Source organism: Larus michahellis, chromosome 21 (assembly GCF_964199755.1).
Source record: "Larus michahellis chromosome 21, bLarMic1.1, whole genome shotgun sequence".
Taxonomy (NCBI): Eukaryota; Metazoa; Chordata; class Aves; order Charadriiformes; family Laridae; genus Larus; species Larus michahellis.
In genome coordinates this window covers 6,216,796-6,240,878 of record NC_133916.1, presented here as the reverse complement: position 1 = coordinate 6,240,878, position 24,083 = coordinate 6,216,796, and the positions used below count along the sequence as shown (strand labels likewise).

The 24,083-nt window shown below is 52.9% G+C and overlaps 1 protein-coding gene across 7 annotated transcripts in view; it reads left to right on the top strand.

The window, feature by feature from the left end:
* Nucleotides 1–24,083, top strand: part of PLXNA2 (plexin A2) — a 173,998-nt gene that overhangs the window by 24,331 nt on the left and 125,584 nt on the right. For 5 of the 7 annotated variants that reach the window (XM_074564009.1, XM_074564007.1, XM_074564005.1 and 2 more), the window contains exon 3: nucleotides 213–395. In XM_074564009.1, the coding sequence (XP_074420110.1) occupies nucleotides 213–395 (183 nt within the window). Of the gene's footprint in view, nucleotides 1–212; nucleotides 396–14,300; nucleotides 14,493–15,794; nucleotides 15,810–24,083 lie in introns of those variants that run through there. The other 2 variants (XR_012584330.1, XM_074564011.1) reach the window with 2 other exon arrangements.

The window sequence follows — 24,083 nt, the reverse complement described above, 5'->3', positions numbered from 1 at the left end:
TGAGTGGAGGAGAGAGTTCCTGCATGGCCGCAGTGTCTTGGCCTCGGGCAGTGAAGGGAACAAGCCATTGCAGATGGTGGCTGAAGCCGGGCCTGGTGGTGGCTCCCACCCTGCTCCCAGTATTGCTGGTTCCCCTCCACATGAGCCCGGGTGTGTGGGGCTGCCCCGCGCTCTGTTTCACTCACGGCTGCCCCAAACCTTTGTCTTTCCAGCCAGTCCCCATTGACGACAATTTCTGCGGGCTAGACATCAACCAGCCCCTGGGAGGCTCGACGCCGGTGGACGGGGTGACGCTTTTCACCTCGAGCCGGGACCGGATGACTTCTGTTGCTTCCTACGTCTACAATGGCTACAGCGTGGTGTTCGTGGGGACTAAGACTGGCAAGCTGAAGAAGGTAAGCCCATTTCCACGGCTTCAGAGGATCCATTTTTCATCTCTCTTGGGAGTCTCAGATGCGCGTAGCTGCTGCCGCGTCTTACAGTTATTTCCCAGCGTGAAACTGGGGGCCAGTCAGGAGCAAAAATCACAGGGTTTGGGTCACAGCGAGCCTTGTGTTGGTGAGGCTGGTGAGGTTGGTGAGGTTCATCCATCAGCACTGTTAGTACAGAGTGGTGTTGCTGCGGTTTCTTTTGAAGCGGAGAAGTGCCAAGCCTTGGGAAAGGTGCAGCGGAAACTGCTGCAGCCTGGTCCTGGGAAAGGGACCAAATGAGGCCACACCGTTCCCATCACTCTGCGCCGTCACAGCTCTGGAGCATCCCCTTGCACGGGCTGAGGGCACCTTCCCGTGCTTCCAGCCAGCAAAGCCTTCAGCAGCAGGGTGATACAGGGCTCAGCACCCTGCCGGCTCTTGCACTGCCTGTACATTACAGCGTTACCCTGTTGTTTGGGGTTTTTTGTGTTTTATTATTCAGTAAACTATTGTCTGTGTGTTTGGGGGGCTGATGTGGAAATTAGCGGGGCAATAATGGGCTACTCTGATTAGAGTGAGGAGCTGGTTTTCGGTTTCTGAGTTTGAGCGAACCTCAGCAAGCTGTATCCAAGGTCTGGGATCTTTCCTTCTTTTTGACACACCGATGGAAATCTTGCAGAGTTTTGAGTTGTTTCCCAGCGATTCTTTCTGCAACTTGTGTAGAATACCACAAGTTAGAAAGCCTTCGGTGATGGCAGAATTGCTGATGGTGGACGTTTGGTCCCGGAGAGATAGGAATGGGTTAACTTGGCTGCTTTTGGAAACCAAGCCTCAGGGCAGAGTCCTACAGCTTCTCTCTGCCTCTTCCCTCCTGCTCTTCCCTCTGACAGTTGGGTGATTGATCAGTCCTGGAAGATAACATTCCTCCCCTTCTCATCACAAAGCTGGGGCTAGTTGCCCAGGGCAAAGAGATGCTCCCGCTGGTTTCCTCCCCCAGTGCAGGGGGTGGGGGGCTCCGGTGGGTTTTGTGATTTTGAAGTCAAACTGTGATTTTATTTATTCCCCACCCCCCCATATCTTCTGAACCACTCTTCATTTAGCAGCGTGCAAAGGCTGGTCGGGCCCAGTCGTACATCTCTTGAGTGTGGTCCTGGCCAGTCCTCCCTCAGGAGTTCCATACTGAAAACAGTGTGGAAACGGCCTCGGGGTGTGTAGGCGGAGGGGAACCCCCCTCCCAGGGTTGGTCTGGGGGGACCGGAGCTGCAGCGGGAAGCCAGCTCATCAGTGTGTGCGGGAGTCTGAACCAGCTCCCGCAAAACCAGCCTTAGAGATGCTGCCCTGGAAAGCTGAGATCCTTCAAATTAACCTAAAAGATAAACGATAGCTTTAGGTGAACCGCTAAATGCAGATCCTGCTTCTTCGTACCAGGGAAAGAGTTAACAAATGTAATCAACAGCAGGCTGTTAATTTTTTTGTGTCCTTAAGCAGCAGGGAATTTCTTCCTCATCTATCCAGGAAGGTACAAGGACAGGCAGATACTACACTTGAATGTCTGCATCATTTTAATTACATCAGTTCATTAATATTCATTCAGCACTTTACAAGTGCTGAGCAGTAGTAAATGAGGTGCCTCCCTGGTGCCTCTCCGTGCCAGTGGGGCGGTTTTGGACATGGGGGGAGTGGGGTGTGAGCAGAGTCCTCTCCTCCCTGCCCGCCCCTGCCATGGCACGCGGGGAGCGCCGGGATTTTTCCAGCTAAATGCATGGAAGAGGCACCCTCAGCACATCGCAATGCCTAATGCTGTCGGGGCTCACACAGCCACGCAGGCCGGTACCCGCTGTTGGCAGTGCTTTGGGGGGGCCGGGGAGGTGCCTCATTTAGAGGCAGTTACAGCGAGGAGCTCCTGCCGGTACACGGGGTGTTTACTGTCGCCTCCCATGAATTATGCAGGATTACAGAAGAAGCGGTCTCTCCGGCACGGTTTAATTCCTCCTCGTGCTGTTCTACATGGAGCACCCACCTTTTTGAGGCGGAGTTGGTCTGTTCGTGCCTATCCACTTCGCTCAGTCCGGAGGCGGGCGGCTGGGCAGGACTGGGGAGATGGGGAAGGGGGGCTGCGGGAATCCTTCGCGTTTTACCTGTCCTTGAGCCAGTGGTATCTGGGCATGAGAAAACTGGTTCGTCTCTCAAGGAAATTCAATCCAGGCGTTCACTGCAGTCAGCCTCTCATCTGCCAGGCACCCTCATTTCACAAGTGTCAGAGTTGTCCGCAGCCCATGAGACCTTTGCCTCCTGTTACCATTCGCTGGAGCGATACCGGTCCCGTCCTCCGCTGCGTGGTGTGGGGGGAACGTTGTTCTTCTCTATCAGCGGTTCTGTACACAACTTTAGTAAACCTTTTCCCATTTGACGTGTGGGATTATCTTTTACATGGCCTAAGAGAGGCCGCGTGAAGCGTAGGCAGCAGCTTGGCATTGACCCGTGGGGCTCTTGGGAGACTTGCCGCAGAGCAGGCGCTGCCGACCCCACGGGAAGTTAACAGGTTGTCTCCGGTTTTTGTGTGTGTTCCAAGACCAGGCATGTCTTGAAGACAGTGAGTGCTCAGGATGCCCAGGACTGTTTCCATAGCTCTTCTTCCCCATATGTGAAATGAGGGTGGTAAAAATGTACACACCTCTGTAAGTGCCAGAGATTTACAGATAGACGCCTTGTCTTCTCCCGCTTGCCACCTACCTACACAATTAATGTCTGAAAGCTACATCACACCTATTCCCTCTCCCGCAGCCGCTGATTTACTTTGGAAACAAGCTGGTGGCTCAGTCTGGGGTTTCAAAGAAGGCACTTTTGTGTTGCTGGAGGAAAGAAGTCAGGGAGCCAGCTCTGAAAGCTTTCAAATTTGCCTGTGCTTCCCTGGTGAGAATTCATTACTGAAAACGCGGCGTTATCTCACTGATGTCCTTCTTCCCATTAGCTGTTCACCTAACTGCCTCGTGCCACGGTCCCTGGGAGCGCGGCGGCTGCTGCTGCTTCAGCCTCCCTCCTCTGAAGGAGCTGAGCGGTCCCCATGCCCCTGCCTGCCTGCCTGCACATCCCTGCCTGCGCTCTTGGGTACAGGCCTGTGTTTGCTCGTTCTTCCCCTTCTCTATATCCTGGGCACATTTGAAGCCCCTTTTTGCTCCTTTCAGCGGCCAGCGCTGGCGGTGAGTTCGGCATAGCTACGCCGCGCCGGAGGGGTATTGGTGCTGGAGCCGCTGACAAATAAGTCAATAATATCAGGTAAATCAGCTGACAGCGAACTTGGCGTCTTTCCTGCGGGGAACCAGAGCCTTCGCTGGGGTCAGGGTTTGAGTTCGGGGTTGAGGGTGTGTTTGTACCTGCTGGGGCTGCCCCGGATGGGTCGACTGCTCCTCGCGCAGCTGGTGGCACACGCAAGAGCATCGTCTGTCCCTGGTTACTATTGAAGGGGGAGAAGGATGAATCGATGGATCTATTCTCCATTAAAACTCAGTGCTGGAGGAGGAATTTTCTCACACAGCACTGGCTCGGCCAGCCCGCTCTGCTTTCTCTCGTGTCGATCTGCCTGCACGTGGGGCATGGCTCGGGCAGGGGACTCGCTGTGCGCTCGGTGTGTGTCCCGTACGAAATGGCTTTGCCCCCGCCTGCCCCCTGGCAGCCCACTCTTCTTGGGAACGACTGTTCCTCAGCAGTTTTCTCTAAGCGGGTGAAAAGCAAACGTGCTGACGATGTCGTGACCTTTCGGATAAAGCACAGGTCCACGGGATGTAGTTCTCCCTGCACTTGGTGGTCCAGCTCTCCTTCCAGAGCATCTCAGCTTCCTGGCTGGGGGAACAAGGGGAAGGGGGGTCACGTTAGAGACATAATGGTTCAGAATTGTGGATTCCTGCAATAAAACAATTTTCATCGCGCAAAATTAGAAGAGACATTAATGCAACAGTTAAGAGCAACTAACTGCTGTGGGGGGGATGTGTCGGCTTGCTTGTTCTGTTTATGGGCTTCGTACAATTCCATCAATATTGATGTGTGATGCCTTTGATTTTGACACTAATCATTGCTAGGAATTAAATTTGCAGCCATATAATTAGGACTGCTATTAATAGGGCCTCAAGCTAAGCACTGCTGTGCTAGTTGTCTTTTTCCTGATGGAAAACGGCATCCACGGAACTCAGCTAATGTGGTTTGCCTGTTAGATGCTGAGACTGATGTGAAAATTATACTTGCTATATTTAGAGGGGCTCCTCTGAAAGGCAGATTCATGGGAAGGGTCTGACACGGAGATTTCCCAAGAACTGCACCGGAGTTGCCCTTAAACTTCCTAATAGTTTGCTGCTCTTCTCTTCAGAGACATAGACTTAGTGGGAGAAAAGGATTGCAGGAAGAAACGAGGATCCCTCAGTTTGAAAGGCTGCTATCACAAGCCTTGTTTCCACTTCAGCTCCCCTTCCTTGTGCCAATCTTTCCCTTTATTTCTCCCACCCAGTGCTGCTTCGACTCTGTCCCTGTTTCATCTCATCAGGCTGAGCGCGGTGGCTGGGATAGCAGCATGGCTCACCACTAAAAATCAATCTTGTATTTCATCCCGAGAGGTGTGTTTCTTATTAGATCTAATAAATCAGTGAAGTGCCCTTCATTCAGCTTGTCAATGGAGGACATTGTTTGTGATCTAGAATAAATAAATGTCTCTTCTGTGTCTGGCAGCGCACCGACTATGTGTTGTTTTGCCATCGGGCTGGTTGTGCCTGCTGCGGGAGAAATGTGGTTCCTGCGGCCTGGCCACCCCTTGCCCACCTTTGCGGCAGCTGGGTGCGCTCCTGGGTGACACATGCGATGGCTCCCAGGGGAAGGCAGTAACGGTGACGTTGTACCTGGTTTTCACCCAGCACTGAGTTGCTCCAGTGGTAACAGGGCTTTGATCTGTGTGCTTGGAGATGCTCGGGGGCCAGGCTGCTCAGAGCTGCTGTATTAGAGCTCTCCGGGCCAGCTCTGGTGGCCGGGCTCTGCGTCCAGGAGTTGCTTCTATGAAGGAAACTGAAAATGCCTTGTCTGTCTCCAATGCCAGTCAACTTTGGTGCTGTAGGCAAGAACCAAGGTTTGGTGATTTCAGATGCCCCGAGGTGAAGCATAGCGTGTGCATCTCGATTCATACCCGATCCTCCTGGATAAAAGGGCGTCAGACGTTGTTCTGAGCTCCCGTAGCACCCTGTCCCGGTTGCAGCTTGAATGGATCCTGGCACACGGGCTCACCCCTGAAGAGCTGCCTGGGGTCAGTCTGGAGGAGAAGTGCTAGAATAAGTAGTTTTCAGGATTGGAAACGCTGTCCTGTTTCCCTGTTGAATGCCTGAATGCGTGGTGCGTGATGTCTGGCCTTGCTTCCAGCAACGAACCTCCGCTTTTGCAAGGGACAGTGGTAACTGACTGGATTACGCAGTCAGGGGAAAGGCGAACTTTAAGTGTGTTGTTGTGTCTTGGTATGTGATAGTTTTACTCAGCTTGGCTGATTTAATTTGTTCCATTAGTGGGAATAAAATAGGTCTTTCACAATGAAATATACGTCCAGACCTGTCCTTATCTGACTTCATTCTATGGATGGTTATCTCATCCTTTTAATTTATCCTTAATTATCGCCCCCGCACACATTCCGTAGCACTTTAGGAAAAAGTCAGTTGCATCAGTGTGTGGAGAAGCCAAGAGGACATCAGGCTGTTGTTGAACAGATGAAAATCATCCGTTTGCAGACGCCTTCCGAAGGAGATGCCCGGCTCTGGCTGTAGGTTGTAAGGTCAGGTGCTTTGCTGACGCGGTGATCGATCCGTCACCCTCCGAGCGTGGCCCTCTGTGTCCCAGCAGAGGTGTAAGATGGCAGATGATTCTTGCTTGGCAGGAGAACTTGTTTAATTGAAAGGTCTGAGAAACAAGCCTCTGCTTCTTGCCCTAGGATGTGAAATAAGGGCGTATTTATTTGGTACTGTCTTGCTGGTCTTTTGCTCTGGTGTGGTCGGAGAAGCTGAGATGATTTTTTTTTTTTTCCCCCTAAACAAGCAATTTCCAGCCTCAGACAGTAATTCCCCTTTGCTTCTGTCTGTGTATAAAGGCTGCTGTCAAACTGTGACCTCAGAAATGTCTCCCCAAAATGCCCAGTGGTCCCTTCCATTTGTTATTGTTAGTAGCCAGAAGTTGGAGTCTTACTTATTAATTGGAATTTGTGCAAAGGGCTATGAAAAGTGATGGAAGCCAAAGGAGAGCGCTAATGTGCACGTTTCAGGGCTGGAGAAGGGGCAGAGCTGCCAAGTCCCTCTAGACTCTGGTTTTGAGCGGTTCAGGAGTGTCCTCACCACCTCTTAATGGCATGAAATTGGCCGCCTCTTCTCCCAACATTACTTCTCCGGTTCTGTTATCTGTTGCCTGGCAGAGCAAGTGAAATAAGAGGGGGGGGGCGGGGGAAAAAGAGAAGCTGGGATGTATTTTTCTAGCTGCTGGAGAGCTGAGGGGGGCAGGTGTTCAGGAAATGCCATGTACGTGAAATGGAGCCAGGTGGGCTCGGAGTCTGCCTTAATCTGTTTCTTGGCTCATGAGACGGCGATGACTCCGGTTCTTACTCAGGTTCAGGCAGCTTGAAATTCTGGAGGGCGACAATTATGTTTTATTTGTTTCCAAACGAAGTGGAGCTAGTAAAGGCTGCGAGTGGCCGGAGAGCCTCCTGTGTGACAAACAGCCTCGGAGATCTCACCAGCCCCACCAGCAGCAACCAGCACCCCCAAGGCAAGGCGCTCCGTGTGCTGAATGGGATTTCTCTTGGAGAGATCTGTCTCTGGGATTTGGGCCTGGCGCTCCCAGTCAAATGCTCTTATCGATTGTCTTACCCATGGGAAGGCTGGGCCGGGTTCTGCTGGCGATGCCTGCGGGAGGATTCCTCTCCTGGGAAGGCGGGGGAGGAGGATGCTGTGGCTCCCGCGCTGCTGGGCTCCCCCGCAGCATCCGCCCCCGACACTGCGAGGGCCTGGGAGGGGTGACACGAAGTCCCCCTTGGCACCTCCCTTAGGTGCACACAGCCTCAAACCAGAAAAATGTCTTCGTGTCTCACCTTCCCCAGTGCTCTTGGGTTTTTCTGCAGGTTTTTCTGCAGGCAGGATCAAAGCTCGGAGGGCACGCATGAGGGTAAAGGGAGATATGAGGTGCATCAATCCGTGCACTTTGGGACTAGTTACCAAAGTAACTATTGGGAAATAGTTACCAAAAAGGCTGTTTTTCCCCCTTGTGCACATATGGTTTTTTTTCTTCAACACATTTAGAAGATAATTAATCCCCACACCTTTTACAAGAAAAGGTATTATCTCCTTTATGAGCATGAAGTGAGGCAGAAGTTATTCCTCCTCCGTTCCGTGCTAGAAGCAGAGCTACACTTTCATCTAGTTCAGTAACGCATTTCTTCTTGAAGTAATCTTGGTGAAAAATATCAGGAAATACCAAAGTATTTTGTGAATTCGTGCTGGCTTTTCTGCCTGTCCCCTGCTCTCCTCTGGGTCTGAAGCAGTTGCTGTGTTCTGGATGCCGTTGGTTTGGGGGGAGGGTGGTGTTAGGCTCCTGCCTTTCTATTTATGAGTCAAGAAGTTCATGCTTTCTTTACTATATATATTTTTTTTTTTTCTGCAGGCTTTTAAAATCCTCAGAGGTCAAAATAACATGAGTTTTGGTCCATTTGTAAGATCTTAAATCCCTGGGTGGTAAGAAATACTGTGAGAAGACCATGCTATGTTGCTTTCATAAATGCCTTCTTGAGGCAAAAAACCAAATGTGGCAAACACAAACGTGCTGGGAGGGACAGGGGAATCCGCAGGGAGAGTCCCGTGTGCTGGCACGGCCCCTGCACTGCTGCTGCAAAAAGGATGGGATTTGGGGAAAAAGCCGTGCAAAAGCAGTACCACCATGGCTTGGGATGGGACTCGCCGTTAGGCTTTCCCTTGCGCATCTGACTGATGCCGCCTTTAATATTTCCTCAATCCCACAATCAAGTTTACTACCCGTTGTTGTTACGGTTGCTTTTTGCTGCCGGCCAGGACAACGACAGCGTTAGCAGGGCTGTAAAATACTGCATGGTTTGCAAAGGCAAATCCATCACTTGAACGTCTGCCCGATATTTATGGATGTGCCAGGCAGGCGTGGATTGGATGCGGCCAGTCTCTATATTAGCATTAGTCCATTACGCCTGTTATGATGCATAGTCTCCCCACCTCCCCCTGCCTTTTTATTACCCTCTTTTCATTTCTGCGGAGATGCATGGACAGGCAGATGCCTACATTTCTGTGGCCTTTGGGGAGCTCTTTCCAGGAGCCGAGCCCAAGCGATGGAGGGAGAGAACCCTCTGCCCGTGTCAAGGAGCTCCCATGGGATGGGGAGTGTGGCACCCAGGGGAATTCTGCACCATAAATGTTCCCCAGGGCCTGTAGTGGGGCCACAGGCTTTCCTGGCTGTGACTTAAACAAAAATAACAAAATGCTAAGTCTAAATGTGACCGCTTATTACCAGCAGTGGCAGCAACTCCTGGCTCTTCTCCCAGCCACCCGCCCTGCGCGCACACTGTCCGAGGCACATGCAGTCTTTCCATGCACTTAAGTTTTGGTTGTGGGGTTTTTTCTTGCTGCCACCTTAAGCGTAGGTTGGAAAATTATGGTCACTCATTTCTCACAGAAATCTGGGATGATGCTAATCAAGGAGGGAGGGAGCCACATCCAGCGGCTGGGGGACAGAGATGTGGCGGTCCTGTGAGGTGCAGGGTGCTTGGATTATTCTTCTCATGTTGGTCACATGTTTTGTTGAGCTGACATTGAATATGTTACTCAAGCTTGCAATTTTCTGCTCTGTAATTTGAATTTGCACGTTGTAATTTACGCCCCAGTACACGGCCGTATCCCGCCTGAGGCTCGGTGAGTCCTGGGGATGCTGGAAGGGATCGGCGGTCCAGGACCGAGGGTACGTGGCAGAGACCCCGTCTCTCAGGCGGCTCTCCCTCCCATGCAGGTTTCCCTCTGCATCCATTCCCTGTCTATAAAATGATGAACCTTTTCCCAGCCCGGTGCGCCAGGGCCTGCTGCCAGCCGTGCAGTCCCACCGCGAGGGGACGATGGCTGGCAGGGGACGAAGCTGCCCCGTGGTGACCGAAAGCTGTCGTGGGGCTTACACAGGGCTTTGTCACATTCCCGGCCAGGGCTGAGCTGAGGGCAGCTCCCACCAGCACCACCAGTCCGTGCTGGGCAGCCTGAGGGGACCAGGGGAGGACGGTGGGGGAACAATTGTCTGAGCGAGGGTATAGGATTCCTCCCAGACACATGCGAACAGGAGAGCGCAGGCAGCAGCACGGGCAGGTCTGGAGTAATTAATAAGTGGTTGTGGCAGCATCTGTCCCGTCATCCCCTGCCTTCTCCGCAGCCGGGGACCCTGCCACCTCTCCCGGTTGTTCCTTCTCGCTTGGTTACATGTCTCTGCATCAAACAGATACATGTAGATGAAAGCGATGTGCGCTTAAAATGAATGTACACATCATACAGCCTCACTATTATACAGCGTGGGATTTTTCTTTTTTTTGTGGTAAGCTGCTAAATTATTTATTGTGTGCTGGGCTTTAATCTCCTAAACCTGCCTGCAGGCCTTACGCAAACCAGCCTGAGCATCCCGTAAAGCACGCACGCCAGGCAGCACAAAGCGCTGCCGTGACTGTAGGTGGTAATTGTTCGTCTTGCTTCGGCCTCTTCCTCCCCATCGTCAGCTCATTAAAAGCAGTGGGGCCTGTTAAGTTGGTCATTGCCACTAACTTGGAGAGCGATTTGCATTTGCTGCTTGGAGAGGATGCCAATCCGGAGATCCGTGTTAGCGGGAATGAGCACGAGTCGGTCCCTTGAGCTCCTCAAAGTAAAGAAAAAAGGGTGAGGGAGAGACACTGGGGTAAAACAAGGTCTTTCAAACAAACATTGCTGTGCCTCCAGCTGGGAGCACTTACCTTCCCCAGTGGCTGGGAGCATTCGCAGCCTGCAACCTCGCAGCTCTGAGTTAACATTTGGCTGACTAATGCGATGTTTGCTTTCGCTAGTCATCCTGCAGCCAGTGGCTTATTAGCGGGAAAACAGAGCATCCTTTCGCCTGCGCTCGGTTCTGAGATTCTTTGATGCTTTTTGCCTGACACTCCTAAAGCTTCCCGCTCGGAGAGACCAAAGGCAAGTGAGCATGCAGAAGCGAAGGGGTGATCCTGGTCTTATATGCTTAAATTAGTGAGTGGCAGAGTTGGAATAAAACAAGAATCCACCCCTCCCACCTTCTCCTTGCTGTTGACTCTCAGACCAATGGCTCTTCTTGTGTATATTTGGGCTAAATCATTGTGCAGCGCTTTGCAGCCAAAGGCCAGCAGGCTGACCCACTCCGGTTTTCTTTTATACTTTTTTTGTGTCGAGCCTTTCACATTGGGAACTTGGTCTTGTTATTGAGAGATAAGTAATTGGAATAATCTGGAAGGTACAGGTTGAGGGACAGGCGTATCGGAAGAGAGACCGAGCATTTTGAAAGACGAGCAGGCTTTCTGCCGGCGGTTTTCCCACCAGCAAAGGGGATAACATCACTTCATCGCTTCCCAGTGAGTTTGTCTGAAAACTACTTTGTAATCCAAAGTGCAAAGAAAACAAGATAAATACTGATCTTCGCACTTAGTAATCAACTGATAAATATGTTTAAATGTCCTGTATTTCAGAACAAAACACAGAGTGCTCATTGCATAGGGCACAGCTAATATTTGCCCTTGGTTTTTACAAGGCTGCCCACTGTGACGGGGCGCTGCCGTGTGGGGTGCAGGTGTGGGCTAACGCCCAGAGAGCGGCTGTGCCGGGGTGCGGGCGTGGGCTAACGCCCAGACAGTCTCTGTGCCGCGCTTTTCCCACACCGGTGTTGTGCTGGTGATGCTGTTCCTGTGAGGAGCTGTTGGAGAGTTTCTTGCAGCTGGAGATGTGTCCTGCAGCTTGCACTTACTAATTAAAAGCTAAAGTGGGAATTCCCTCAGCGTGATTCAGCCCAGCTGCTGTGAGAGCCGACCCCGTGTTTCCAGCACTTTTCCCATTGAACTAGTGGGACGTTTCATCAAGGGACAACAGGCGTCCTCTCCCGTTTCCCTGCTGCTCATTAAGCTCGGCGCATGGGATGCTGCTGTGTGGGGAAGGGACTGGGGGCCCTGAGCTCCTTTCCTCCCTCCAGGAAGCTGTTTAGGAGCACGACTGGGGACTTACCAGCTGTAAACGCCAAAGACTTAACTTTGGACTTATTTCCAGCAGTTTGGACTGGACTTACCCCTGCCTGTGAGAGGGAAGCACTGACCTTTAGAAAAGCCGTGGGGCTTAAATGATGGCAGCATGGTCGGAGAGGAAGGTATCCACATCACTAATCAAAGCAGAGTGTTCGATGTTGGCAGCTGAGGGAGCGACCAACTCCTCTGCGTACAGGGGAAGCCCTATTGCCGTTCCTGGGGTTAGGCTGATACCGGCAGCTTCGGAGCCCGGATTGCCATGGAAATGCAGCAGCGACGGCTGCAGAAGCTGTGTGCAGATACAGGGCAAACAGCACAAAATGCCAGTTATGGGGTGCGAGAACAGCGGCTCAATATTTGCTTGAGAAAACAAACAAGCCTAATGTTTTTCAAGTGTGCCGCAGCGGGGCTGTGATTGGTAAGAAGCCCGTGATCAGAGGCACCAGGCAGCCCTGGTTCAGCAGGACCAACGTGTTATTCCTTGAGGAGCGTTAAAGAACAGCCGATGCCTTCTGGAAAATGTTGATAAAGCTCTCTTTTTAGAGTAATTTCTGCTTCTCTAGCACAAATGTACTATTTCTTGTTTGTGTGTGTTGCTTTCTTCATTCCCTCTTTTATTATTAGGGACATTTACATGAAAACAGCATTTTTTTGCTCTCGCAGCACATTCCCCAATTGCAGCTGTGCTTCCTCAGCCGGAGATCTCCACCTTCCCTCGGATGGGGTTGCCCTCTCTCCTGGTGGGACTGCACCCGCGCCGGCGCAGGGACACGCGCTGGGGATGCTTCACCTTCAAGTGAGGCAGCCACCAAGGGATGTCACGGCTCCAGGTTCATCCCTTGCTGTCTTTAAGGGATCTTGTGAGGTGGTCGGGATGCTCAGAGCATTAATTTTGTCCCGTGTGCAGGAACTGTTTGTACCTTTTCAGGAGAAAGAGGCCGGTGTAAACCCCCGGCAGGGAGGGATCCTCGCAGGGTGTCCCCGAGCGACTGCCTCTGGCTGCGGGGCTTTGGGCAGCCGGAGAAGCAGCTTTGAAAGGACGAGCTAAGGGGGGATGTCTGGCAGATAGTGAGTATAGGTGGTAGTGTAGACTAAAGAAAAAAAACCCCAAAAGCTAGCAGTTAGTGCGTGATGACATAAGCAATGTGGGATGATATATTTATTCACCCCAGACCCTGCTTGCGAAGAGGCAGCGTGAGCCAAACTCCTTCCCCTTAGCAGGCACCTGGAGAGGGACCTGGAGGACCTTTGCTTCCCCGGGTGCCTCCCTCAGCTCTGCACGTGGAAAATGTAAACTCCAGATGTGTTAAAGCACATCTTTAATTTCCTCTTGCTCTGTTTCTGCTGTAAGCTTTGCTTTGGGGGGTTGGCATTTGGGTGTGTTTTTCCTGGCACGTTGATAAGCTTGGGGTAACAGCAAAAAGGAGCAGAGCCCACAGGAGAGGAGGGGCTGCGGGATGGGAGCCCCCCCCTGCCCCACACGCCCTGGGGGCAGCCCAGCACTCCCGTGTGCCTGGCAGGAGCTCTCTGGCTGCTGATTCATGGGAGCGAATGGTTGGAGAGGTGAAATTCCTCCCCTCTCCGCTGCTCTCACCCCTGACCCTGCTACATTTCTTCCTTCTGACCCCTGAATTTCAAACCCGACCTTTTGTATCATGCGGGAGGGAGGGCAGGCAGGAGGGCGAGGAAAGGGCGAGATGAATTTGGGTGGATTTGGGACTAAAACTGAAAGGCAAGTGATGCCTGAGGCGTCAGGATGCTGTGGGGTGCTGGGGCTCCATCACACAGCGTCCATCGCGAATGCTTGCCAGTGCATTTCGTTTCCTGAAATGCAAGACTGAAGCGAACGGCTGAGGTATTTCATCACCACCCTGTGCTTACTCTTACCACCCTGCCAAGCAGCCCTGCCCTGCGGGGAAGTGGCAAAATCACTGCAGGTGGCTGTTGGTGTGGGGCGATGGCTCTGATAGCACAAGGCAGGGCGAGCTGTGTGTGATGCTCCTGGTGTTTGGTTTTTAATGTGCAGGTTGGTGGCAGGTCCTGCTCCGTGTCTTCTCGGGCAGCAAGTGCTGGGGACAATACAATGGGGCATGGCTCAGCCTCGATGGGCTGTGATGTTTCTGCGTCCAAACCCAGGCAAACGCGATGTGCTTGGTGCAGTCGTCCCATCTCAGCTTGCTTCTGCGCATCCCTGTGCTGCTCCTGCCCTGCTCTGCCGCAGCAGCGGCTTGTTCTCACCCCTTTAGATGCTTTAGAAAAAGCAAAACGTGCCTTTTCCCCTGCAGTAAAATGGCAGAGGACCCGGCTCTGCCCCGGCTGAAGGAAGCACATTTCCAGTGCACAAATAGGACTTAATTGTCCTCCCGGGACCTTCACCCACACCCTTTGGTCTGGGGCTCCAGCGCAGCCCTTGGCCTTCAGCCCTGCCTGCGCTATGGGGTGAGCTGCAGTTCATGACTTCTACCCTCTGACATACTGCTGGGGGGGGGGGAATTTAAAAAAAAAAAAAAAGAAAGAAAGAAAAAGCCCTGCTGCCTTGTGCAGAGGCAAACTGATGCTGTAAAGTGGCCCAATCTGTCTCTGTCCCCCCCCAGCACGTTGTTTGCTCTCCGAGACCCCGGGGAAGGCCCCTGTCGATAAGGTGCTGCATCTTGTCGTAGTGGAGACGAGTCCTCCGGAATGGATGTGGAGGCTGGGAGCGCTCAATATCCTCCCTGACAGGTAGAGTCTCATTTAATAGGATCCTGCCATATTCATTACCCTGGCGAAGCGGCTGTCGGCCAGGAGCGCAGGTGCAGTGCGCAGCCCCGCGCCCCCCCGCCGCCCCCGCCTGCACAAAGGCTCTGTGTGAATAAGTATGCAGTAAATGTCTCCCTCGCCCAGATTTATTCCTTCATTAGGTATTTAAATACATTCTGCTGTATAGGATGCTTCTGTGAGGCTGCTGCCTTTGCTCTCTGTGGAATAAATGTGGTGGCTGCGGAACGGCTCTGCCTGGTGCCGAGCAGAGCTGCGGCGTTTTTGGCAGGGAGCGGAAGGATGGGAGCGGGGCGGCAGGAGGGATGCAGTGGGAACAGGGATGCGATGGGAGCGGGGCTGCAGGAGGGATGCGATGGGAGCAGGGGTGTGATGGGAGGGGGCTGTGGGAGGGATGTGATGGGAGCAGGGATGGGATGGGAGCAGGGATGGGATGGGAGTGGGGCTGCGAGAGGGATGCGGTGGGAGGAGGGATGGGATGGGAGCGGGGCTGTGGGAGCATCGCTCCGCACCTGGTGAGGATGTGGGGGCTTCATGCAAGGACACCCCAGGGGAGGGGCTGTGTGCCCCCATGGGCTCTGGGTGCTGGAAGGGACTGAGGGTTTGTGCACATCCACGGTGTCATGGACACGCCATCTGCAGACATATTGACTTGTGCATGGTTGGTAACTGGCCCTTTGGCCACCCCAGACCAGCTCAAGGACCTGGCCCTGCTGGCTTTGTCACGGTGGGGATGGGACCTGAGTGGCTCTTCCCTGCCTTCCCCTTTCCCCCTGGTTGGACCATCCCAGTGCGTAACATTTTTAGGCAGTTGCAGCAAAGTAAACGCTCTAAAACCCTACAGTCATCGAACCAAACGGCTGAGGGAAGAACAGAGAAGCTAAAATTAGCAGAATTGCCCCAGGCAGAGGGCCACCTGGGGCTCTGTTTAGTTTCACTCTTAACTTTCATCTCTTTTATTTATAATTTGTGGCTGATTGATTTTTTTTTTAACATCCTTTTTTTTTTTTTTTAAACATCTTTTTTTTTTTTTTTTTCTTCTTCTTTCCTCCTCTGAAAATGAGGAGCTTTGCTGGCTCGCGATGTGGCCAAGTCTCACCCCTGCAAACCCGAGGGTGGCGTTTGCCTCCCCTTTACCTTTCCTGCCCCGATTCTACCCGGTTCTTCCCCCTGAGCACCAACATCTTCTGCCATCCAGAAGGAGACGCGGTGGGAAAGCCTTGGGTCCATGCCTGGGACACGCGCCCAAGGCTTTCCCACCGTGTCTCCTTTTCTGTCCTGTTTTTGCTGTGTTTTTGTACTTGGTGCTTCTCCATCCCAATCTATAACAGGTCCATCCCTCAGGACTTGGACCTCCACGCTCTGGAGGACCCTCTTGTGATGATTTAGGGCCGCGTCACCCAGTTGTGTGCTTTGCTTCACACCTCCACCGGTGATTTAAATTGATGTAACGGGCTTTGTCCTGGGCTGCTGAAACAGATATATGTCCCTGCCGCTAACGTCTCTGGGCTCGGAGCCGGGGATTGTAACTTCTTGGAACACATCAGCTGAATTTGTTCAAGTCCTGATCCGTAGACCCAGCAGGCTCCTGAGATCTAACGGCTAATTCTGTTGCAAAATGTCATAATTGGATCTGTGTTTTCAAAGCTGCCTTTCATTTGAGGTGGTGAAATAGTCAGATCGCCGGCAGGTGTTGGGCAACCAGAAAGAATTTGATGTTTTTGAAGATCTCCTAAAATTTAGGGGAAGCTGCGGGCGAATGAAGCTCCGAAGCGTGAAAGGCTTCAAATACAAACACACCTATTTATCTATGTCCAGATAACATTGTCAGCCGGTATGTACTGATGGGGGGACATGATACAGCTGTTTTCTTTGGAGGTGATGTCTCCTACGTCTCTCCTCCCTGTCCTTTCTGGCCTGGGGTTGGGTTTTGCACAGCATTTCTACCCAGGCAAGTGGCTGCACCCTTGTGCTGGAGATGGCTCGGTTGTGGGGCAGCAGAAGACTCGAGTCTCTGGCTCGTTCTGTTCCTGGCTTTGCTCGCACGCCGGACCCGTGCCAGCTCTGCTGCTGATGGAAGCAATGTGCCCGCAGTTGTCTAGAAAATAAACAAAATCTCATTCAGCTCTGGTCAGCAAGGCGATTTTTTGGGTGAATTCCAGTGGAGTGGAAGCTGGAAAGGGTTTGAATCGATGGTATAAGGTCTAACAGTGCCTCACCAGACCCAAGCAAAGCACCCCTCCCGCCCTCTTCGTTATATAGTTTATTCTTCTAATGAGTGTTACTTCCCCCAGACTGACCCACCCTGATTTTCTTTGGTGTGAGGTGGCCTGACCTCTGTCGCGCTGAATCACTGTTGTTGCTTTGCTGCTTTCCCCAGAGCTTCCTTCTGCTCCCGGCTTTCAATGCCTTTGGCTGGGGATAAATTCACAAACAGGAGCCGGATAAAGCCCATCCCTGAGCTCGTCTCGGCCGCTGCGCTGAGCGGGACGGTGCCAGGCTTGGCCTAAAACTGCTTGAAGGTGTGTGGTGGAGGGTGGCAGCCAGGCCCCAGGGTGCTGCGTCCACCCTGGCATCGGGCAGTGGAAGATATTTGGTGGTTTGTTTGTCACTAAAGCCTTTCACAGCGTGCCTTGACATGGGAAACTTGGGTGAGAGGAGGAGCGAGAAGCAGAAGCCCTGGGCGCTGCCAGGGAAGCGACCGGAGCTGGAATTGGAGGGGGGGGACAACGTCACTGTGAGTCAGTCTCGTCCACGAGTCTCATTGTAACACAGATTTCAGTCCACGTCTTCGGTCAGTGTGGATCGGGATTTCCTTTTTCTACTGGGAATGGCTCAGTAAATGAAATATTCATCTTAAACAAGGGCATATTTTAAAAGCCCAGAAAATCCAGTACCTTCCACTGAACCATTGTTCTTTTTCTGCCCTGTCTCTGGCTAAATTAAGACTTTCTTAGAAATGCGCAGGTTAAAAGTTTAAAAGCTTAAGGTTTCATTCATAATTCACGTATCAATGAGGCTTTGATTCCTCCCGGGGAAAAAGCCGCCTCTATCTGCAGTGCATGTTGATAGGGTTACCCTGTGCCAGAGCTGGGGACCTCTCCGGCTTTCCTTTCTAAGCTCCTTTTTTCAGCGGCAGTGCAGCAGAGGATGGCTCCCGGGGGCTGCTGATGGGGAAAGCAAAACCTCTCCCTTTTGGGTCATTGGCTTGAATCTGACCCAGGTCAGTAGTTGCCAAAAGTCGTTAACATCTAATGGCTGCTCAGTGCCCTGTGAAATATGAGTCACCGGGTCCTGGTCCCGTTCCCAACATGAGCAGGCATCCATATCCCAAAAACCTGCTGTCACCGCTATCTCTGATGGCCTTGAGTAGGTGAGTGAAAGACCAGCTGGACCCTGTCATCAAACAATACCAGTTAACCGTACTCCAGGCTTGTGCAGCTTTTCCTATCGGCACATCCCGAATTGTTTCTGAAGAGGTGGAGCCTTGCCGTGCCCCTGCGAGGGACGAGGGGGCTGAGCTTGCAGGAGGCCGTTGAGTTGATGGAGGTCGTGGTGTATCAGCGGAGAACAGATGCGCTCTCTGCTGTGCCTCCAGGATGAAAGAGTGAGGGAGGAATAAAACCATATCAGAGGAGAGCGACCAGGCTGGTGAGGGCTCTGGAGACCAGGGCATACGAGGAGAGGCCGAGGGAGCTGGGCATGTTTAGCTTGGAGAAGAGGAGGCTGAGGGGAGACCTCATTGCCCTCTACAGCTCCCCGAAAGGAGGGTGCAGAGAGGTGGCTGTTGGCCTCTTCTCCCAGGGGAATGATGACAGGACCAGAGGAAATGGGCTGAAGCTGCGGCAGGGGAGGTTTAGGTTAGATATCAGGAAGAATTACTTTACTGACAGAGTGGCCAGGCACTGGAACAGCCTGCCCAGGGAGGGGGTTGAGTCACCATCCCTAGAGGTGTTTAAGAAACGTGTAGATGTGGCACTTCAGGGCACGCTCTAGTGGCAGAGATTGTAGGGGGGTTTTTTGTGTATGTATGGTTGGACTCGATGATCTCAAAGGTCCTTCCAACCATGAAGATTCTATGATTCTATATCAGAATAATGCAACTTTTCTCCTCTTACCATCCTTTAGTAGTGGCTACATCCTGAGAGGTGCCGTTAGAGCAGGCGGGAAGGCAGACCAGGCGTCAGTGTTATGGACTGCTGCGGGGAGCCGAGGTCTCATCTCTTGAGCAGTAGGACCCAGCCCTGACCCCAGCGCTGCCTTGGACAGACCAAAGGGCGAGGTACTGCTCACAAGTTGTGTTGGCCACCAAGTGGGACTTCCATGGGTGCCCACATGTGGGGAACGCTGTGCTTTAACTGGCCCTGGATCTTCCTGGCTTCACAAAAACATGTCAGAGGAAGCAAACCTGCAGAGACCTCTCACGGCTGGAAGAATTGCTGTGCAACCAGCCGGGTCCTCCACACCAAACCAACGTGCCTGTCTCTCTCTCTGAGCTTCAACCTGTTGCTTCATTTTCTTTAGGAGAGGAGGAGGAGGGTGGGAGCGGGTCCCACGCAGGCAGCTGGGAAGACCTGCCTTTCCCTGGCTGGGCTGATCCTTCCCATGGCTCCCCTTGGCACCCTGCCCTTCCTCCCCTCACCCAGATGGTCTCAGCGTCTCCTTGTCAGGCATCCAAAAATATTTCCCATGTGCTCTTCCCATCCTTTCCAGCAGACTCCTTGCCTGGCTCAACGCTGGAGCCTTTCAGCTTTAATCTCCTCTTTGTGCCTCTGAGACACCTCTGCAGCGCTTGGCTGGGGTGCTGCCTTTCAGCCGCTTCTGCTCTTTCGCTTTTTGGGTGAAGATCCCCCCCCGCCCCCTGCCTTTCCCTCCCCACGTATAACGCTGACGGTTTTGAGAGGGATTAAGAGAGAGTGGGGGAGCCTAGCAATTTGGCTTGAAACTTGTCCCCTTTGAGAATCTTTTGCCTTTATTATCCAGCAGATAAATCTGCTTTCAGCTGCCTTTCTGTGCCGGGAAGGGGGGTGGCGTGCAGAGCCCGCTGTGTTAATCCCCCCACAGGTGTGGTGCCGCTTCTCTGCCGTCCGGCACCGCTGCCCCCGTCTGCCCAGGGGTGCGGAGATGAGCTGGGGGCTGCTGCTCTCTGCCTTTAGCTCCCCAGTCGTTATTCTTCATAATAAAATTATTTTCAGATATTAATCCCAAGAAGGAGAGGGTTTTTTTTTCTTTCTTTTTTTTTTTTTTTCTTCCGCCCCTCCCAAACTTGACCGAAATATGTGTTGGCAGGAGCCGCGCTGCAGCAGCGGGGCCGGGAGGGCGCTTGGCAGGCGGTCCAGCGGAGAGGATTGGGTTGCAGGAGCAGAAATCCCTCCACACTGTGCGCTTGGTTTTATTCTGCCATGTGGCATCTGCCCTGGGAGTTCTGCCTCTTCCCTGCCCCGACCAGGGATGGTGCCTCTCGCTGCCTGCAGCCGCCTCTGCTCCGCGCTCTTCCCTCGGTGTGAGAAAGCACCGACGACCCTGTGCGTGCGTGCTGTGGCTGTTCGGGTTTCTCTGGGGTGCTTTTTGGTTCGTTTTGGTTTTTTTTTTTTTTGGTTTTGTTTTTAACCTCTCAAGATCTTTATTCAAAATCTGTTGAAGGATGAGCTAAGGCAGCTGCTCTTAATACTGAGCCATCTTCAGCTTAGAGAGCGCCAGGCTGCGGCAGGCACAGCTGTGTCGGACCTGGGACTCGGCAGGTTCAGGGTGAAGGTCTGGGCAGGTTCGGAACGTGGGTGCCAGTCGGATCTTCCCCTGCCCCAGTCCGCAGCGCTGTAGTGGTGGGGGATCAGCATCTGGGGGTGTTTGTGGAGCTGTCTGTGGGAACTGGCTGTGAAGACAGCAACAAGCACGGCTGTAAGACCAGAGATACGGTAACACAAGAAGGTTTTTGGGTTTCCACTGGAGTTACATTTGATGGCCGATCTTTCCTCCCTAAAGCCCTCAAGTGGCTCATCCTCACCTCCTTTCCCCTTCCCGATGGGCCACATCTGCCTCCTGTCTCTGCTTATCCAAAGCTCACCTAATATTTAAATCTGTTTGTAGGCTTGTGGCATTAACTTAGTTAGTAGTAGGGCACAATGCATTGATATGTACCAATCCAGTCCCTTGTTAATAATGCAGGTGCCAGGGGCAGTGATAGAAAAGACACTGAATTTCCTCCTAAAGGGGTGGGAAACGAGCAAGCAAAACCCACCCCAGGACCACAGGAAGGCAGCCATCCTGCGGTGTGCCCTGCTGCTGGGGGGCTTTGGGCTATATTCTACCTAGGAGGTAACAAAAGTAATTTCCAAAGTCCTGGAGAAAATGCTGCCACGAGGCTGCGTTGCTCACTCTGCCATTCCGTGTGCTTTTCCCCTGCAGCCCTGTCTTCCTCCAGCAGCCGCCAGCATGGCACGGGCATGGGCAGGGGCTCTCGCCGGTGGCAGCGCCTGGCTCCCAGCAGCCTGGAGCACCCGCGGCCCCAGCTGGAGCGGTGGAGATTAGAGCAGAGCCCGTCTGGGCTGGCAGATGCTGTGTTAGCTGATCTTCTGGCTTTAGTGCTCCGCTGTGAACCTTCACAGCCATTCCTTCAGATTTTTCCAGGGGTCAGGTTGATAATGAAGGGATTAATTTAATTCCCTCCGCCTTCACCCCAAGCTTCTCACGCAGCTGGTGTGTGCCTGTTCATCTGTTAGTGTTTTTATTGGCATAATTCAGTCTCTGGCTAGTGCCAGAGCTCGTGAAGTCATTGGGTTGTGGTTCTCCCAGTGGACCGGCTGCCGCGGGGTGCAGCCGCACTGGGCTCCCCGGCATCCCCGGCACCCCCCGCTGCCCGTCCCTGGCAGCCGGGATGGGAAGGAAAAAAAAATATTTGCAAATCCTAATAATAATTGAAAACATTTTGGCTGTGATGGAGTGGAGCAGTTCAAAAGCTGCCCTTCTCCTCTGCGCTGCCTGGCAATGTATATTTTTATTTCTGTTTTTCCAGCAGCGGGGACTTTGCATAAGACTGGTCTCCTCTGGTATTGCCGCGGTGCCGTTCAAAGGGACTTAGTGGCCTGTGATAGAGCTGCCAACGTGCCACACAGCCCCTGGTGCGGGGTGCCATGACCCCTTTGAGAAGGGCCCTGCTGGGCTGTAATCCCGTCACCGCTGGCATCAGCTGGGGCTGTTTCGAGTGCAGCTGAAAATAGGGAAGCCCAAATGTGAAGCCAGGTCTGGGGGGCCGGGACGGAGTCGCAGGATGGTCTGGATGGGGCAGGAGCCCAGGCTGGACCATGGATTCCTCCAGACTGGTGTGATGGTGTCCGTGTGGCAGAAGGTCCAGACTGTCCACGGCCCCCAGCCTGGGTGAGGGTGCGGGGTGCGACGCGCAGCCTCAGCACGGGGTGCTTTTGGTTGTTTCTGTGCATAGTGCCGAGGGCGGGTGTGGTACAGCTCGGCAGTGGATTTTGGACAGAATTGCAAAATTAGAGCTGTTTGGGCTCCCCAGACCCCGCATCCCTTCCCCGCAGTGCTCCCGGGGCTGAGCCGCCGCGTCTCGCTGCACCACCCGAGCACAAGCCCGTGACCGGGGGGCTGGGGGTGCCCCCGGCTGATCCCCCCTGACCAGGTCCACCTCGGCACGGCTTCTCCCGCAGGGATGTGGGGGGGGGTCTGTCCCTGCCCTGGGGAGGGGGGGCACATTCCCACACTGACGCTGGAAACGGCAGGGTGTTTGAGGGTGCCTCTGATGGAGAGGGTGGCTGGAAACCGAGGAACGCATTAGTATTGCTGGCTGCAGCTTCCCTGCCTCCGAGGAGCTCTTGTCGGTGGGTGGCTGTGTGTTTTTTTTTCCTTTTTTTTTTTTTTTTTAATTCTATCCCAAACCTGTTTCAGATTAAAAACAAACGCTGTTGCATATCAGTTTGTCAGTCACTCTAGGCCTAATCTCTAAAAATAATCTCTTGCCAGCCCTCCCTCTCCCCCTAGATGGGCAATAATTGTTTCAAGACATGTCAGCATTTGTTTAAGGTTCGTTTTGTGCTTTCTGGAGGCTCATGTAGAAAGTAAAGGCTGTGGTTTGTTCCTTTAAGGGAAAGAAAAGAGGTACTGAAAAAGTATTCCCTGCGGGGAGCTGTGGGTAGGGAGAGAAGATAAGGGGATGTGCTTGCTGTTAAAGAGATGGTTTGGCTCGGCCTCTGGCAGCCCTGTGGTGCCGAGGACAATTTACCTGTTGGCACGGGACAGCCGGGACGGTTACACACCGCCACGTCCGAGCAGCCAAACCGTGGGTGATGCCTCGGGGAGAGGAGAGGGACCTGCTTACTGCTCCTGCTTCATACGCAACAAGGTCTATTTCCAGTCACCCCTGGAAAATAAGCCCTTCTGCTGATTTTGATGTATTTTGATTAAATATTAGTCTACCCCTTGGCTCCCTTCACTGTGTTTCCTACAGGTAGGTCTGTGTGTCGTTTCCCAGAAGGCTCCTCTGGTGCCGTTTGCCTGTCCCTGCCGGCACGCTCGGCCAGCCGTGTTTTTCACATCTGCCTGTGTACGTGGTGCGTGATGGGTCTGAGCCCAGAGCAACATCTCGTCTGTGCCACTCGGGTCCCCTCCGCGGCGGCCGGCAGCGGCGCGGGGCCAAGGCCGAGGGTCGGTGTTTGCAGGGGCTGCCCCACGCTGCTCCGGTCTGGGAGCAGATGGAAATGCCTCCTGGGTAGGTGTTTTCAAAAAGATGAGGGCTTTTTATCTGAAGGAGGTGAAGGAGGAGTTTAAAGGAGATTGAACGCGTGTGCTTTAAAGGAATAGTTTTCCAAATATAACTTTTAGGAAAGAAGAGCTTGCTAGTTAAATTAGGAGAAATAGCTCAGATTCCTGAAGCTCGCAGCTCCTCTGCTCGCATCAGCCGTCTCCCCATCACCTCCACCTGTGTGTGCTCATGGCTGTGCCAACACACGCGGGTCCCACGTGCCCAGGCAGATAAATATCGCATACTTGGTCAGGTAGGTGACAGTTACCCCAGGGCTGTCATGTTCTTACCTGGCTATGCCGTTTCTACTGGTTTTGGCCATGAAAGGGAGATTGACAGTGCTGGGAATTGGCCACCACTCCCAGGAGGAACTGGTTTGTAGGTTCTTCTGGCAGCCTGAGCATCTGGGATGCATCAATTCACAAATGTGGTAACAGTTTATCAGGGAATTGCGGTTTGGATTACAGGAAAATCCCAGAAAGAGCAAATCTCTGTTTAATCCAGTGTGCTCTGTCAGCCTGAGTGTGATTTCCAAAAGGACAAATGATTTTACAGAAGTTTTGTATGCCCTTGGGAACTTTCTCACAGTTCAGGTCCCATTTGTAATAATAAAGTGAAATATATTGATAGTTGCTCCCTCCCTATTTTCTTTGCCTCCCTGCATTTGCCTTTTCCATTGCTTGCTTTTCCCGGCGGCATTGCTCGGTGCCAGAGACAGTGCTGCTCGTTAGAGACGAGGTTTGAAAGGAGAAGTTCAGTGGTCGGTTCAGCTCCAGGTCCCAGAGGGCAGGTCCGAGGTGAGGACCGGAGCCATAGGAGCATTCAGGTGAGTCCGCGATAGCCGTGAATTTCAACTCCACCTTAA